A 17,618-nucleotide genomic window follows, 5' to 3' on the forward strand; every position below is an offset into this window, starting at 1 on the left:
AAACAAGTTTAAGCTACTTAGCTACTTTTATCCTAAAATGTTAGTCAAAGTGGACTGGTTTTGCCTGTTAAAAAAGTGCTTTAAAATGTTCAGTACTGGTCAAAGTTCACCCTCAGCCTTCTAAATCAAGATATTCATGTATTTAGTGTAAATTCAACTTGTTTGTAAACTCCAAATATTATCTCGTTCTCCAATTTAAAGATATCCATAGCATACAAGTCAGGTAACCCCAGGCTCCAAAGTGACAGAGGCCTAGAGGTCAAGTCTCTGGTATCCAGGGGTAACAGCAAAGCAACACCTCCATCAAAGGGAAAAGCCGCTCACAGGGCTACTGCTGACCTGTACCACCCCCCAAAGTCCCAAAAGGCTAAAGTCCTATATGAGTCCATCATGCTTGTTGACTCCAGCAACCGCAATGAAATCAGGATGATCCTGAGGATGATTGGCTTCCCCCTGACAGAGAAGCAGCTGAATAACATAAACAAACAAGAAATTAAATTATTGGAAGATATCAAAAAGAAAGAAATTAAAAGAAAGGAGCTGGAAAAGAAATGGAGCCAGCTGCAGAGGCCTAAATGGATCCTCAAGCTTATCAAGCTGCGACAGGGGACAAAACCCGTCCATGGCAGCAGCGGACTGAAGACAACAGCCAGCCAGAGTGAAGGGGGCTCTGCCCATACATCAGATAAGGCGACAAGCAACAAGGGGCAAAAGAGAACAGCCAGCCAGATGAAAGGAGAAAGCAGCTGTACCTTAGAGGCATCTAGAAGGGGACAGAAGAGAACAGCCAGCCAGATGAAAGGAGAAAGCAGCTGTACCTTAGAGGCATCTAGAAGGGGACAGAAGAGAACAGCCAGCCAGATGAAAGGAAAAAGCAGCTGTACCTTAGAGGCATCTAGAAGGGGACAGAAGAGAACAGCCAGCCAGATGGAACAAGTAGAACTCAACTCATTCATACGCTTCTTCAATATCCCTCCCAGCCAGAAGAAGTTGAGAGTCATTGATATTTACTCATATAGATTTGCACCCAGCCACATAGCCGATCACACATATGCACGCAAGAATAGTTCTTAACGTAAAGATTGCAACAATATAAAGTTGGTAAAATAAAATGTGACATAACAGTCATCAGTCAGTGTGTTTTGGTTCAATATTCTTAGCAACAACAGCCAGAGAAAGCTACCCTTCGGACATGTAATTGAGTCATGCAACCATCCTAGAGCTATACTGCAGATAAAATCTTCAACACTTGACTTGACTGAAAGCTTTTTAAAAAAGTCTATATTTAATTTCTTAATACTATATACATGGGAACTTGCAGCCACATGTTTTAATTTCTCCTACTATATATTAGGAGAAAAAAGTATTTCTCCCCAGTCACTAAATACTGTAGCTAGTCTCACTAGAGTCTCTAGACAGATGGATTACCTCCCACAATCTTACAATGTTCCAGCACAGTGCTGGGGCCCTAGCTCGGTCTGGGATTTCCGAGGCTACAAAATAGATATTTTTTATTTTTTTATTTATTTAACTAGGCAAGTCAGTTAAGAACAACTTCTTATTTTCAATGACGGCCTAGGAACAGTGGGTTAACTGCCTGTTCAGGGGCAGAACAACAGATTTGTACCTTGTCAGCTCAGGGGTTTGAACTTGCAACCTTCTGGCTACTAGTCCAACACTCTAACCACTAGGCTACCCTGCCTAACCCAGTTATGTTTTGTTTGTGCTCTATAAACTATTAAATCAACACAATTAATTGTTTAATGTTTTGGTAATCTTTTAGCCAGTGGAGGCTCATCAGAGGAGGAAGGGGTTGACCATCCTCCTCAGTGAATTTCATAAAAATGTCAACTGTGAAACATTTCAAAAGTAATACTTTTTAGATAAGACTGTACTAAATATAATCACGTCACCAAATAACTGATTAAAACACACTATTTTGCATATAAGGTCTACAGTAGCCTCAGCACTCTGAGGGTAGCACCATGGTGTAGCTGGAGGATAGCTAGCTTCCATCCTCCTCTGGGTACATTGATATCAATACAAAATCTAGGAAACTCATGGTTCTCACCCCCTTCTATAGACTTACACAGTAATTATGACAACTTCCGGAGGACATCCTCCAGCCTATCAGAGCTCTTGCAGCATGAACTGATATGTTGTCCACCCAATCAAAGGGTCAGAGAATTAATATAGTCCTCAAAGCATAAACTACAGCTTGCACTGCAGTGTATAAAATGTGGTGAGTAGTTGACTCAAAGAGTGAGAAATACAATAGTTGAACAGTTAAACATTTTATTTCTTCCAAAATGAGAAATAGAGTGTCATTTTTTTCAGTTTCAGTTTCACTGACTTAGCTAGCAAATGCAGCTAGCTAGTTTAGCCTACTGAAACACCCTGCTCAAACAGAGGGATGCTTTGTTAGCTATCTGACAATGACTTTCCAACTCAAGACTGGAACTCTTCCAAGTGAAGGGATTAAAAGTTTATTGCCACCGGGGCCGCCAATGTAACTTCTTATTGACTGTACACTAACGTTACTGCATGATTGTAGTGGGTTTACTAACGCGCTAATTCTATTAGCTATGCTGACTATGATGTTACTTTAGCTAATATGGTTACAACGATGTAAGCTTTGTGTAGCGGTTTGTCTTGGAAACCCAGGCACATACAGCTGATGTGTTGTGCATTGAAGTCCACAAGCGAAGGGAAGAGAGGGAATGTGTCTGTTATGAGAGTGAATTGTGTTTATGTGTGATCAGTGGTGTATTCCTTCCGCCGATTCTGTTGAAAAAGAAAGTTTAAGCGGAAGCAAATGGAACAAAGCGGGGATAAACAAACATTGTTTGCAGCGGTTGGACTAATGATTACACCCTATATCAGGCAAGAGTGTGCAAGGCGGTATTGAATGTCACTGTCTGTCACCTCAAATTTGTCTCTCAACCTGTGTGCACCTACGTTGTAAACTTCATTCATAGGCTAGGTTGTAGCAACCTCATGATGGGTATAGGGAAAATTTGAGTATCATGTAGTAGCCTAAACCTATCTTTCTTATATTGAACTGGGTGAATGAAATATGAATGAGAGTCATCCAATATGCTGTAATAGAAATAAGGCCATGCTCATATAAAATGTTTTTGTCCTCCCTCATCTTAAACGGCACTGACCGCCACTGCTTTTAGCCATGGTATAATAATTGTTTATGACGGTGTCATTGATGATTTGAATGCACAGAGGTGCTAATAAAGTTAACCTCAGTATGGCAAGGGCATCTGTTAGCCAACCCCTTGAGAGGAGTTCAGTTGTTGACTGACTGAAAAAGACAGCTTATTGACGTCAGTAAGTAGGTGATAGTTCCTGAGAACCAATGATGCATGTGGTATACCTGTAATTTAAATATATGGGCACTGCTTTATCTGTCACTTCAGAAGCATATCTCCGAGAAATTGGACACTCCTTCATTACATATCTAGTCTGCAGTCGAATATGGTCCTAAAGTTTTACACTAAATCAATAGCAAAAGATTATCAAGTGTAAAACAATAAGCTACAGTAGGCTAACAGTGAGGTCTACCGGCTTCGTTAACGCCTTCTGGATGTGCGTAAAAGTGGATGTGCGTAAAAGTTGATTTGCGTAAAAGTAATCGGATCTCATTCCGGAAAATCGAAAATGTCAACGCAACTGCGACCCCAACCGACCCAGACGGCTGCAAAGACAAAAACACATATATTTTGAGGACACCTGACCGCATCCCAAAGTTTACCATTCCGCCACTGGGACAGGCACGATGTCTGCAAACTCCAAGGGACCGGGAAGGATGTGCGCTGCTCTACCCACGTCGCAATACAATTCCACTGTTGCCGCGCTCCACATCTGTCTTCTGTCGAGCACTGAGTCACGTCGGTCCTCTCCAGGAGCATCAATACATGGCAAGAGAACATTTGGTGGATCCAACGACACAGGCGGCAATGTCTTCCTGACTCTGGGTGAAAGCCCCTGCGTCCGAAGACAGTCATTGTTTTTTAAAGATGACTTGACACAGTCTTGCATGATCAACGGGACACAATGGGCCAGCACGCCCTCGTCAACTAAAAATCATACCCAACGCCCTCTATCAGATTTTTTAAAAACATCCCTGGCGCGAGGATAGCGCACTCCTTTTCGTACAACGCTGCGTCAACTCACCGTTGCGCCTCACGTCAGTCAGAAAACTATCGACATTCTGAGCATCTCTGTCTGGACACTGATCATTCCGGACCTCTGTCACTGTGTTCCCCAGGGAATGGACAAATAAAGCGACTATTCAAGAACCGCCTGGCTTCAGTTCGGGCAATGTACAACGTTGTGCACTGGATGAGTAAGTTGCCCTTGATGTGCCAGAAATTAATGTATTACAAATAAAAATGTATTAAAAGTAAAATGTACCTTGTCTATTTCAGTTTTACCCCAATAAATGACAGTTGAAATGAATCAACCAAAAAGCAAGCTAAATTAAATAGAGTAAAATAAAGTTTAGTACCACATTTCAAAGCTACAATAGAAACAGTTATGTATATTGTCTTCTTCACTCAAGCACTTGATGTTACCAAGACCAAACACATACTTCACAGGCTTCAAGACACATTAAATAACTGCTACAATTACTTTATGATGGATGACAGGTTACAGTTTAAGGCTTATTCTTATACCCACCCGTGGGCTCTGATCTAAGGGAAAGGGTTACATTTGATCCTTGAGAGAGAGAGAGAGATTAGTCAGAGATGATTGACTGAGAAAGAGAAAGGAAGGACAGGGACAGGGAGAAAGAACCCTAAACTACAGTATTGCTCATTTTTTCTAGGCTGCCCTGGATTATAGGAGGGTTTAATGAAGTAATCTAAAGATATTTGATAATAGTGAAAGTGGGGATCTAGTTTAAAAGAGATTCGGTAAGTGATTAAAAGGTTTAGTGGAGAAAAAGTACCTGTTAAAGACTTATAAAGGTGGCTGCTTTTTTTTACCCTCCTCTCACACACATGCTCTGAATAGTGAATACACTTACATACACCCCACCACTGATAAGGACACAGAAATAAAACAGCCACTAATACACATACCATATTTACTGATTCAAACCGAAAAACACAAGGTGAAATACATGTCAACAGGCTGATATATGAGGTCTTACAGACAGTATTGATCTGTTCAACACTTTTCAACAGATGAACACTGTTGGCTTGAGACGCAAAACAACAATACCATTCTCCATGACTCTCAAACTCAAAGGTTACTGTGAACACCAAACCAGAATATGGAACTTTATACACATCTACCCCAGAATTAATTTTGTCCTTTCGACATGGTTTGTTATTGCAAAGTTATAGAGGTTCTCAGTGTGAACCCTTTTTAAGAGTTCCCTGGTGACCTCTTCATTTTATTCCAGGGGTGTTTTCAGAGTAATAGTTCAGACAAATCCATACAGGAAATCAGGAGCCAGTGTGTGTCCAGCGGTCAATCCACAATTTTCATAAAGCTATCCTCTGTCAAGAGCCTGTCTTTCCAGCCGAAATGGTTACCTTTTTTCAATTACTGTTGAATTCAGGTAACTGCCAAAATAAAAGAAACACCAACATAAAGTCTCTTAATAGGGCGTTGAGCCAGAACAGCTTCAATTTACCTTGGCATAAATTCTACAAGTGTCTGGAACTCTTTTGTAGGGATGCTACATTCTTCCATAAGAAATTCCATGATTTTATGTTTTGTGGTGGAAAACGCACCAGAATATCCCCTAAGTATTCAATTGGATCAAGATCTGGTGACAGACAGCCATGATATATGGTTTACACCGTTTTCATTCTTATCAAACCATTCAGTGACCACTCGTGCCCTGTGGATGGGGGCATTGTCATCCTATGGGGGAGCGTAGCCAAAATAATAGTCTGCCCAGCATTTTGTATATGACCCTAAGCGTGATGGGATGTTAATTGCTTAATTAACTCACAAGCCACACCTGTGTGGAAGCACGTGCTTTCAATATACTTTGTATCCCCCATTTACTCAAGTGTTTCCATTATTTTGTCTGTTACGTGTAATGTTCAAAATCATGCCACTTTCAATGGGTATGATGTAAGCTCAGCTGCATATTTTTACTAACAACAATAATGCATTACACTGAATCTGATTAGACAGATTTAGAGGCAATCGTACACTTCAGTGAGAATAATGAAACTGTATATGGTGTTGAAGAAGTGGGACGCTTGACTTTATTTCACCAGAGTAAGAGGATGTATCTATCTTAAGTGCATTTCTGTGAATTGCCCTTTAGGCAATAGAAAAATAATCTATTGAGAAATAAACAACATCTGTATTGTACAAAATAATAAGACTGATATGACTGTAAACAGACAAATCAAATACACTGATGAGACATTAGACACACCCACCCACCCACATATATAAAGCAAGTCATTTTAACTCCAGAGTAGGCTCAGTGATTGTGGTTGGGGTCTGAAGATACAGGTCACAAACACTACCGTGGAAATTAATCAAATGATAAATCCCAGACCCAAATTTTGAACGTCATTTCCATGTCATTTCAACCCCCAAAATGTTTGTGATGATGTTGAATCAACGTGGGAAACTGATTGGATTTGCAAAAAAGTCATCAACGTACGGGCATTTAGTCTTTTTTTCTGAATCCAATGTTAATTTCACGTTGAATTAGTTGACAACCAAATTTAAATCAAAACTAGACGTTGAACTGACTTCTGTGCCCAGTGGGATACTATGTACTCATAAAAGACATCAATTCAAAAAACAGTTACATAATGTGACCACCAGGTCGCAATATCCACAACCTCCTGTAAAGGTTTGTTAGTGAACCATTTTTTTTTTACCGATCTAAATACCATCAGTGTTGCATCCAAAACCTTCAACATTGAAATATAACTGGAAGAACATCACACACACACTCTCAGAGCATGTAGCTTTCTATATGTCCTTAGAATCTAGATGTTCAAGTGCAGGAGGGCTGAAGTGAAGAAAGTTCTCCACATCCTCCTTCTTCCACATCTACCTCCCCAATCCCCACCTCATTCATTCACCAGGCCTCTTCATTTGTTTACTTGCTCCAGAACATCAATCAGTGGTTCCCATTATTTGCTCACATTTTCCTCCACCATTTCCTCCTTCATGACCTTCCTCCCTCCTTGCCTTGTTCCCTTAGCTCGTTGACTTGTTGCTCTTGCTCTCTCCCAGTAGCCAGTAGGTGGTCATTTTCCCTTTCCCCTTCATCGCCACATCTCCTCTCAGCTCCAGCTGGAAGCAGTTGAACTCCTGCAGGACGTCACGTGTGGCCGCAGACACATGGATCTTCAGCGCTGTGCGGGAGAGAAGGTGAGGGGAGCAATCCTTAATTAGTCAATGAACTATTATAGAGATATGAAAACCAGCAGAACTGTGGAACTTGAGTCCCAGATTTAAAACCCACATGTTGTATGACTACTGTGGCTTACCTTCACCATTGGACTCCAGTCGTGAAGAGGTGTTGACTGTGTCTCCAAACAGACAGTACCGTGGCATCTTCAGCCCCACCACTCCTGCACACACAGGGCCTGAATATAGAGTGCAGTGAATTGGTCAATCACACAACTGAAATTTATATATCATCACTGTGTCTGTTAGTATGTGAACATCACATGCCGCTCACCGCTGTGGATGCCAATGCGTAGTTTGAGCTGCTGGTCAGGGCGGTGGCGGATTTTTGAACGCCGCAGCCCGTCTGGTGTTCAACCTTCCCAAGTTCTCTCACGTCACCCCGCTCCTCCACTCTCTCCACTGGCTTCCAGGTGCGTACAGCGTAGAGCAGAGCCAGGGCCATGCGGGCGATCTCTCGGCCGTGTAGTTTCCCGTTCCTCACCGGCAGGCCAGACACCACCATGTAGGCATCGCCGATGGTCTCCACCTGGGGGCGCCACAGAAAAGGCAGGGGCAGGAATGTCAGTGTGTCCTAATGGAGGATTTCAATAGAGGCTTCATCTCCTCTTTTCCTTTCCTTCATCTGCACATTGATGAGAAATATAATGTTACCTTGTAGACATCAAAGTTGTCAATGATGGCATCAAAACAGGTGTAGAGGTCATTGAGCAGGGTCACAACCTAAAGAGGCAAACATTTTTTAGAGCAGAATGGGAATTGTTGGGTTTGACTATGGCCTCCCTTGAAAAGTCTATCTTTGTAACTTGTCACACCTGTGTGAGTCGTGTCACAATGTGATTGTACTTTCTTACCTGCATAGGTGTGCTCTCAGCTGATATGGCTGTGAAGCCCACAATGTCACTGAAGTAGATGGTGACTGAATCAAAGGCCTCGGCCTGCACCGTCTCCCCTCTCTTTAGCTGCTCCGCCACTGAACTGCAGGTACAGACAGTAACATTAGGCACTGTGTGTGTGTGTATAGTATTGAATCAGTGTGTGTGTGTGTGTTTGTGTAGCAGAGACTCACTGTGGTAGTATCTGGTAGAGCAGGGCCTCAGCCTTGCGTTTCTCTTCGTGGTAGGCCTGGGTTCTCTCCTCCACCAGCTCCTCCAGGTTGTTAGCATACTGCTCCATACGGGACAGCAGGTTATCCAGGATGTTAGTGCTGCACTCCCTACACACACACACACACACACACACACACACACACACACACACACACACACACACACACACACACACACACACACACACACACACACACACACACACACACACACACACACACACACACACACACACACACACACATATATATACAGTACCAGTAAAAAGTTTGGAGAACCTTCAAGGGCTTTTCTTTATTTTACTATTTTCTACATTGTAGAATAATAGTGAAGACATCAAAATGATGAAATAACACATATGGAATCATGTAGTAACCAAAAAAGTGTTAAACAAATCAAAAATCAACATATTTTATATTTGAGATTCTTCAAAGTAGCCACCATTTGCCTTGATGACAGCTTGGAGGAGTTATTGTAGTGCTGCATCAGATGACCTGGCCTCCACAATCACCCGATCACAACACAATTGGGATGGTGTGGGATGAGTTGGACCACAAAGTGAAGGAAAAGCAGCCAACAAGTGCTCAGCATATGTGGGAACTCCTTCAAGACTGTTGGAAAAGCATTCTTCATGAAGCTGGTTGAGAGAATGCCAAGAGTGTGCAAAGCTGTCAACAAGGCAAAGGGTGGCTATTTTTAAGAATAATAAAATATAAAGGATATTTTGATTTGTTTAACACTTTTTTTGGTTACTACATGATTCTACAATGTAGAAAATAGTAAAACAAAAAGAAGAACTTGAATGAGTAGGTGGGTCCAAACTTTTGACAGGTACTGGAGTCATACTCCTTTTTTGGAGTGGAGACGCACAGACATTAATGACATCATGGAACACAAACTCTCCCCACTTCCACACCCTACACCCACCTGTTCTGTTTGCGTAACAGCAGTTTGATGTGGTTGAACTCTGGCCTCTCGGTGGGCTCCTCTGCCCAGCAGCGCTGCATGAGTTGTCCCAGCTCCTGGCTGTGGATCTGAGGGTTGACAGCAGGCCGCAGGCACGGCCACTCACCCAGAGCCACCCGATCCATGATTTCTAGAGGAAGAAGGGGGAGTGTACAAAACATTACGCTCTTTACATGTCATAGACTGACCAGGTGAATCCCTTACTAACGTCACTTGTTGAATCCAATTCAATCAGTATAGGGAGACAGGTTAAAGAAGGATTTTTAAGACTTGAAACAATTGAGACATGGATTGTGTATGTGTGCTATTCAGAGGGTGAATGGGAAAGACAAAATATTTTAGTGCCTTTGAACGGGGTGTAGTAGGTGTCAGGAGCCCCGGTTTGTGTCAAGGATTGCAACACTACTGGGTTTTTCACGCTCAACAGTTTCCCATGTGTATCAAGAATGGTACACCACCCAAAAGACATCCAGCCAACTTGACACAACTGTGGGAAGAATTGGAGTCAACATGGGCCAGCATCCCTGTGGACTGCTTTCGACACCTTGTAGAGTCCATGCCCCGACAAATTGAGGCTGTTCTGTGGGCAAAAGTGTGTGTGTGTGGGGGGCGTGCCACTCAATATTAGGAAGGTATTCTTAATGTTTTCTACAGTCAGTGTAGACAGCATTCCTATAGATGGTGAAATACACTGCTCCAAAAAATAAAGGGAACACTTAAACAACACAACGTAACTCCAAGTCAATCACACTTCTGTGAAATCAAACTGTCCACTTAGGAAGCAACACTGATTGACAATAAATTTCACATACTATTGTGCAATTGGAATAGACAACAGGTGAACATTATAGGCAATTAGCAAGACATCCCCAATAAAGGAGTGGTTCTGCAGGTGGGGACCACAGACCACTTCTCAGTTCCTATGCTTCCTGGCTGTTTTGGTCACTTTTGAATGCTGGCGGTGCTTTCACTCTAGTGGTAGCATGAGATGGAGTCTACAACCCACACAAGTGGCTCAGGTAGTGCAGCTCATCCAGGATAGCACATCAATGCGAGCTGTGGCAAGAAGGTTTGCTGTATATGTCAGCGTAGTGTCCAGAGCATGGAGGCGCTACCAGGAGACATGACAGTACAACAGGAGACGTGGAGGAGGCCGTAGGAGGGCAACAGCCCAGCAGCAGGACCACTACCTCCGCCTTTGTGCAAGGAGGAGCAGGAGGAGCACTGCCAGAGCCCTGCAAAATGACCTCCAGCAGGCCACAAATGTGCATGTGTCTGCTCAAACGGTCAGAAACAGACTCCATGAGGGTGGTATTAGGGCCCGACGTCCACAGGTGGGGGTTGTGCTTACAGCCTAACACCGTGCAGGACGTTTGGCATTTGCCAGACAACACCAAGATTGGCAAATTCGCCACTGGCACCCTGTGCTCTTCACAGATGAAAGCAGGTTCACACTGAGTACATGTGACAGACGTGACAGTCTGGAGACGCCGTGGAGAACGTCCTGCTGCCTGCAACATCCTCCAGGATGACCGGTTTGGCGGTGGGTGGCCCATGGTGTGGGGTGGCATTTCTCCATGTGCTCGCCAGAGGTAGCCTGACTGCCATTAGGTACCGAGATGAGATCCTCAGACCCCTTGTGAGACCATATACTGGTGCGGTTGGCCCTGGGTTCCTCCTAATGCAAGACAATGCTAGACCTCATGTGGCTGGAGTGTGTCAGCAGTTCCTGCAAGAGGAAGGCATTGATGCTATGGACTGGCCCGCCCGTTCCCCAGACCTGAATCCAATTGAGCACATGTGGGACATCATGTCTCGCTCCATCCACCAACGTCACGTTGCACCACAGACTGTCTAGGAGTTGGCGGATGCTTTAGTCCAGGTCTTGGAGGAGATCCCTCAGGAGACCATCCGCCACCTCATCAGGAGCATGCTCAGGCATTGTAGGGAGGTCATACAGGCACGTGGAGGCCACACACACTACTGAGCCTCATTTTGACTTGTTTTAAGGACATTACATCAAAGTTGGATCAGCCTGTAGTGTGGTTTTCCACTTTAATTTTGAGTGTGACTCCAAATCCAGACCTCCATGGGTTGATAAATTTGATTTCCATTGATAGATTTTGTGTGATTTTGTTGTCAGCACATTCAACTATGTAAAGAAAAAATTATTTAATAAGAATATTTCATTAATTCAGATCTAGGATGTGTTATTTTAGTGTTCCCTTTATTTTTTTGAGCAGTGTATAATATTTTCTATCTAGTGTCATTCCTTCTGCTTTCATCTTCTCAGAGATTCCAGTCCAATTTCCTGTCCATTGTGTTCAATGCTTTCACAATCTTTCCATTATCTCTCCCTCCCAATTTATTTTATCCTCTTGTTCACACTTTCATAATTTCTCATCCTCTTCCCCTATTTCTGCACACACGCACACACACACACACACACACACACACACACACACACACACACACACACACACACACACACACACACACACACACACACACACACACACACACACACACACACACACACACACACACACACACGCAGCCTAGATGGCATGCTCTGGTTCTAATTCAGGTAATTGTTTTTCTGTCACACAACAGCTGCTGTCTCCCAGTACAAAGTGTTACACTCTGATGAGCAAACACAAACACTTGCTTCTCTCTCAGTACACCACTCTTGCAATCAACCACAATCATGTTCAATCTTCTTCAATTTTGCACAATTTCATGCAATTATGGTTTAGGTAAAAAACAAATTCACTGAGCAGTGGTGGTTGGCAGACATGAGTGCAGCAATGTTTTCTCCTCAACACGTTGTGATGGAGACTTGACTTGGAGCACAACGACGGCTGTTATTGCTGATCCGTATAGCAAGAAATCCAATCTTCTCTTTCTTTTTCAATTTTCTAAAGAAGGAAGATAATTTAGGAACTACAATCTGTCCTAACTACAATTTAATCGGAAATCCTGACTGATTCTGACATTCTAAAGAGTCACACACCCCTGCTCAAATGAAAAGGGAATATCTTGTTTGCAGCTATGTACTTACAATCTGATGTTTTATTAAAATTGTGTTGCTTTACTCTAAGCCAGAGACACAGAAAACAGTACAGTGGAAGGTAAACAATTATAATATGTTTGTGTGTTATATAAAGCATGTGACTATGTGTTTGTCCTTAGTACAAAGCAGAGAGGTACAGTAGCTCTCGTCCTCCATATCATTAGAGTAGGCTCTTCAGGGTAAGTGGGGTGCAAGAGGGGCTGAGTGAGAAAAAAGAAAACAAGGGGGAAAAAAATCTGTCACTTTTAGGAGCGTGTTCGACAAATTCATGAACTTTCCCTAGTTTAAGTTGCCAAATGGTTGCAATTGCAAAACTGTTCCATGTCTCCATTTTAACGTTGTGGCATATTAGTCAGTAGCTCTGAAATTACCATTTGGTTGTGTCAATATTTGGGGGTCTACACTTCATTTGTTGAATTTGATGTCATGTTTTTTTGTGAGTAGAGTCAAAGAGGAACCTTGAAATATAAAGAATACAGTTCACATGGAGTAAAATGTAACGACATACTGTAGCTTTGTTGAGTCACTGGAGCTGTTATGTGTTTTTGATAGGTTTGTGTTTTCTACAGAGACTTGCAGGTGCAATGTGCAGAATAACAGCTTTTGTTTTGAGTTGCTCTAATTGCCTTATCGCTCCTCTGCGATAATGCAGTCAGTAAAGACCACAGAAACTTGACGGGAAGGAGGCTTGTTAGGTTTGTTTGTTATGCATTTGATGGAAGAATCATACAAACACTGTTTATCTTGGACACAATCTGGGGTATAATTTACTCAGCCACAATGCTATTATCTCTTTCTTTTATAATACACATGTGTTTATGTGCAAATAAGTGTGCTTATGACCAAAAGTGTATGAGAGCACAAATGTGACTCGTTTCAGGAAACTAGGAGTATGTCGCACGTCACTACTTTACAGGATACCTTTTTATCATTATACTTTTTTTTATCAAAATGCGTTTTTGGCAGAAATGCCCTCTGGAACAATGAACTTTCATGTGCCTTAATAACAAACTTGTATGCCATCTGTAAATATGAATAAATTACGAGCCTAGTTGGTTTAACCACGGGAAAAAACAGGAACCTTCCAGCTAATAGTAATGGATGGTCTGGACATGCTGAGAGATGAGTTCGAATTGGTCTGCCATGTAGCCTGCTTCTGTCTATAACATGAGCTGCTCAGTATGTGTAGGTAATCCTTTCTACCACAGCTTTTTTGAAAGATATCATGAAGAACTGCAGAGGTGTTGCTACTGCTCTCCACTTTCTGGGGGACGATCGTGCCATGTTGACTCTCTGTGACTCTGAAAATTAATCAGATGAAGAGGAGATCCCTGATATAGATAAAAACATTTTAATTGAACCAGACATTGTAGAGTTTTCTGAAACAGAGATCAACAATGTTGTTGTCATGGAAGAAGTTGAATGCCCAGTGGTAGCAGAGTATGATTGCTAAGGAGATGGAGAAAATTCTAGCGTTTGATTGTAAATTTGCAGAGGGAGTCAAAAAGAGAACACAGAAGTCTGTTGTATAAAACACCTGTCTCTGGATTACATCTTCAAACTAAGGGCAACCATGGCATTGGTGACAGAGGGAGAAGCGTTCATCCATGTATACGGGTAAGAAAGTCTAGCTGATACATTTTCAGATATTATACGTTTCTAATTTAGTCAGAAAGTAATTTTCATTTTAAGTTAGAGCATACTGTTAGCTAGCTAGCTAACATTAGCTGGCTGGCTCACTAGCTAACGTTACCTGTATGATCTGTGTTGTAATATTATTTGTATCGCAGAAATCTATCTGCATTGCTAGTTATAACCTAATGCTAGCTAGCTAGCTAATATTGAACCTAGTTAGTTAGCTTTAGCTACCTGGAGATTCATGCATGGTGCCTAGTTATGACAATCAGTTTGTATTGCTAGTAGTATGGGTTGGGATTATTGCTGTGTTCTTACTTAGTTAGTCGCTGTTTAGCACATGGACTCACATGTGAATCCTTAAAGAGATGGGTGGGGCTAAGGTTTAAGAGGTTGTGAACAATGCTGAATGGGTTTAGACAAAGAAGAGCTCTCTAATAGGTGTACCAAAACATTCAAGAGCCCTTTTCTCAAAAGTGGGGTTACAAGTTTATAAACTTTCAAAGCAGAATTACTTTCCCATTGTTCCTCAACTGTAATGTATTATATACAATTTAATAATTTAATAAAAGTCTCTACTTTTTAATAAACAATTTAATAATTTAATAAAAGTCTCCACTTTTATCCAATGTAAAAAATACAATTTCAAATTTTGCTACATAGGATCAAAACGTTCCCAAATGTCTGTCATGAAGAAAGATAGAGTGCGTGTGTGTGTATGTGTGTGTTACCTTTGGGGCTGAGCGGCTCTCCCTCCAGATAGAAGGCTCCGTGGCGTAGCGCCACCTCCTGGAGAATGATGCCAAAGCTGTAGACGTCCCCCTTCTGGGTGCCACATAGAGGGGGACTCTCCAACCTCAGCAGCTCTGGGGCCATCCACAGTTTCCCTACAAACATAGATGGACAAATTGACTAAAAGTATAATTAATTTGCCTACAGACACTGATCTAAGGTCAGTTTAGTATTTCACCCTCTTAAGGATTTGATTAGGGTAAGCTAATCCTAAATCTGTGTCTAAAGGGAATGTCCTGCAGAGCCAGGTGACTCACGGGCATAGTAAGCATGGGCGTCGTCTGTGTTGCTCTCGGTGCGGAAGCTGGACAGGCCGTAGTCGGTGATCTTCAACACAAAGCGGTTATCCACCACGCAGTTGGACGACTTCAGGTTACCGTGGGAGACGATGACACTGTTGTGGAGGAAAGCCATGCCCTGGATAGGAGAAGGGGAGGGAGGTAGGGATAAGGGTTAAAATATAGAAAGAGAAGAGAGAGATAGTCAAAAGGAGAGATTAGAGATAAATGAGTTATTCATATTGAGCTTTAGTCTAAAAATGTTTGGCAAAGCAAGTTGACACATGGAAAGATAAGCAGGAGAGTGTGTTTAGAGCAGTGGTTACCTTTACAATGTCATTAATTAACGAGTATCTGAACATCCAGTCCAGTGTGATGCTCTCATTTTCCATGATGTCCTGAAGGATGAAGCACGCACGCACGCACGCGCACACCACACACACACACACACACACACACACACACACACACACACACACACACACACACACACACACACACACACACACACACACACACACACACACACACACACACACACACACACACACACACACACAGCATTTAGACAAGACAAATTTTTCCTAAAGACTTGAATTGGGTAAGTGGACAATCTTATAGTGGAGTTGTGGTGAGTGGTGGCTACCTGTAAGCTACCCCGAGGACAGTACTCTGTGATGATGCAGATGTTGGGGGGGTCGATACAGGCTCCGATGAAGCGGGTCAGGTGCTCATTCTGAATATCACGCATCTGGGGAGGGAAGGAAAGGAAAGGGAGGGAAGGAAAGCAGGACACCATGTGACATTTAGGGACAGCGCTATTCTCTGATGCACATATGCATTCTGGAGTATACACACGTCACACTACAACCTCACGAAGACTCACATGTTTCAGTTCAAACAGCACATTTCTGGTGAGCTCAATGCGTTTTCTGTTGATGTATTTGATGGCCACAATGTTTGCCTGAAAGACAGAGAAAACATTATGCATTCAATCCATTTGACATTAAAAGGTTACTATTTCACGCACACACACACACACACACACACACACACGCATACACAAATGCATACACACACACACACACACGCATACACACACGCACACCCTACTTACCTTGTAATAGCCTGTCTTGGCAAACACCTGAAAGTTTCCATCTCCTGTTAATAGGGAGCCGTAGTTGGAGCCCCTCTGTAAATAAAGCGAAAGGTGGGATGGGGTCAGTTTTGTGCAAGACTGTGTGTATTGCGAAATGTGTGTGTTGTTGCAAGCGTGTGTATGAGTGTGGACTCACCAGGGACAGAGTGAGCTTGCTGCCTGCGCTTCGCAGCACTTTCTCCATGTTGCTCATCTGAATATCCTCCCAGGAGACTCTCCACAGCTGAGCCACCAGTTCATTTTCAAGCTTGAGCTTCCTGTGTGTGTGTGTGTGTGTGTGTGTGTGTGTGTGTGTGTGTGTGTGTGTGTGTGTGTGTGTGTGTGTGTGTGTGTGTGTGTGTGTGTGTGTGTGTGTGTGTGTGTGTGTGTGTGTGTGTGTGTGTGGGTGTGAAAGACAGAGAGATGATAGATTGCTCTTTTAGATATGTGACCAATGCTATAAACGTAATGACATAAAACTCTTCCCGTAGATTCTAGGCCTTCTGCATACTTGCTGATTGAACTGGCCTGTCTACACTCACCTGTATATGAAGACAGTAATGGTGAGGATGATGATAATGATGAAGAACACCACAATTGTTACCATCTGGTGGATTGTGATGGTTCCTGGAAAAAGAGACAGGAGAAACATTTTTATGGTACCGTTTTTCCTTCAATACAGCCACTGCATGACAGTGTAATGTCAGTCATCGTAAGCTGTTTTGACTGATTATGACTAGTATAAATTCTGCTACATCATGCAAACATAGACATTTTATGGGGGGTATATACAAAAGTGAGTGAGAGACAGACGGAGTCCACTGACGTGCGAGGCAGGCTGGGTTGTCGTTCTTAAAGCCACAGACGGGCACATCTAAAGGAGCAGCGCCCCCTGGCCACTGGATGTCCATCCCAGGCAAGGCCCTCAGCTTCTTCTGAGAGCCGTTGTACACGGACACAATCTGGCAAGGAACACAGTATAACTTTCTAATGTTAAATATTAAATAATGACAAATAACATACCACACATTGATTGATTTGTTTTATGAGATCATTTAAAGCAGTAGGCTGTTCCAGTCGAAGACAACATTACATAATTAAACATTTTAGAGGATAATAACAGAATAAAGCCAGAAGGCTTATTTCCGTTGTGGTCCTCTTAGACAGTGATATGGCAGGCTGGCAAGATTGACACATTATTCTCAATGCAATGC

The 17,618-nt window shown here is 42.6% G+C and overlaps 1 protein-coding gene across 1 annotated transcript in view; it reads right to left on the reverse strand.

Annotated features, from left to right (window-relative positions):
* Window positions 1–5,087: 5,087 nt before the first annotated feature.
* The window catches only part of LOC118367575 (atrial natriuretic peptide receptor 1-like), an 81,598-nt gene continuing 69,067 nt past the window's right edge, over window positions 5,088–17,618 (reverse strand). Inside the window, exons 7-23 of the mRNA XM_052494429.1 lie at window positions 17,231–17,366; window positions 16,947–17,031; window positions 16,562–16,682; window positions 16,384–16,458; window positions 16,153–16,230; window positions 15,913–16,017; window positions 15,593–15,664; window positions 15,246–15,405; window positions 14,928–15,083; window positions 9,450–9,618; window positions 8,483–8,629; window positions 8,268–8,391; window positions 8,068–8,136; window positions 7,831–7,942; window positions 7,688–7,759; window positions 7,494–7,592; window positions 5,088–7,358 (exon numbers count right to left, since the gene is read on the reverse strand). Coding sequence (XP_052350389.1) covers window positions 7,201–7,358; window positions 7,494–7,592; window positions 7,688–7,759; window positions 7,831–7,942; window positions 8,068–8,136; window positions 8,268–8,391; window positions 8,483–8,629; window positions 9,450–9,618; window positions 14,928–15,083; window positions 15,246–15,405; window positions 15,593–15,664; window positions 15,913–16,017; window positions 16,153–16,230; window positions 16,384–16,458; window positions 16,562–16,682; window positions 16,947–17,031; window positions 17,231–17,366 — 1,938 coding nt within the window. The 3' untranslated portion in view covers window positions 5,088–7,200. The remainder of the gene's footprint in view (window positions 7,359–7,493; window positions 7,593–7,687; window positions 7,760–7,830; window positions 7,943–8,067; window positions 8,137–8,267; window positions 8,392–8,482; window positions 8,630–9,449; window positions 9,619–14,927; window positions 15,084–15,245; window positions 15,406–15,592; window positions 15,665–15,912; window positions 16,018–16,152; window positions 16,231–16,383; window positions 16,459–16,561; window positions 16,683–16,946; window positions 17,032–17,230; window positions 17,367–17,618) is intronic.

The sequence above is a fragment of the Oncorhynchus keta genome, chromosome 34, assembly GCF_023373465.1.
Source record: "Oncorhynchus keta strain PuntledgeMale-10-30-2019 chromosome 34, Oket_V2, whole genome shotgun sequence".
In the NCBI taxonomy this organism is placed as follows: domain Eukaryota; kingdom Metazoa; phylum Chordata; class Actinopteri; order Salmoniformes; family Salmonidae; genus Oncorhynchus; species Oncorhynchus keta.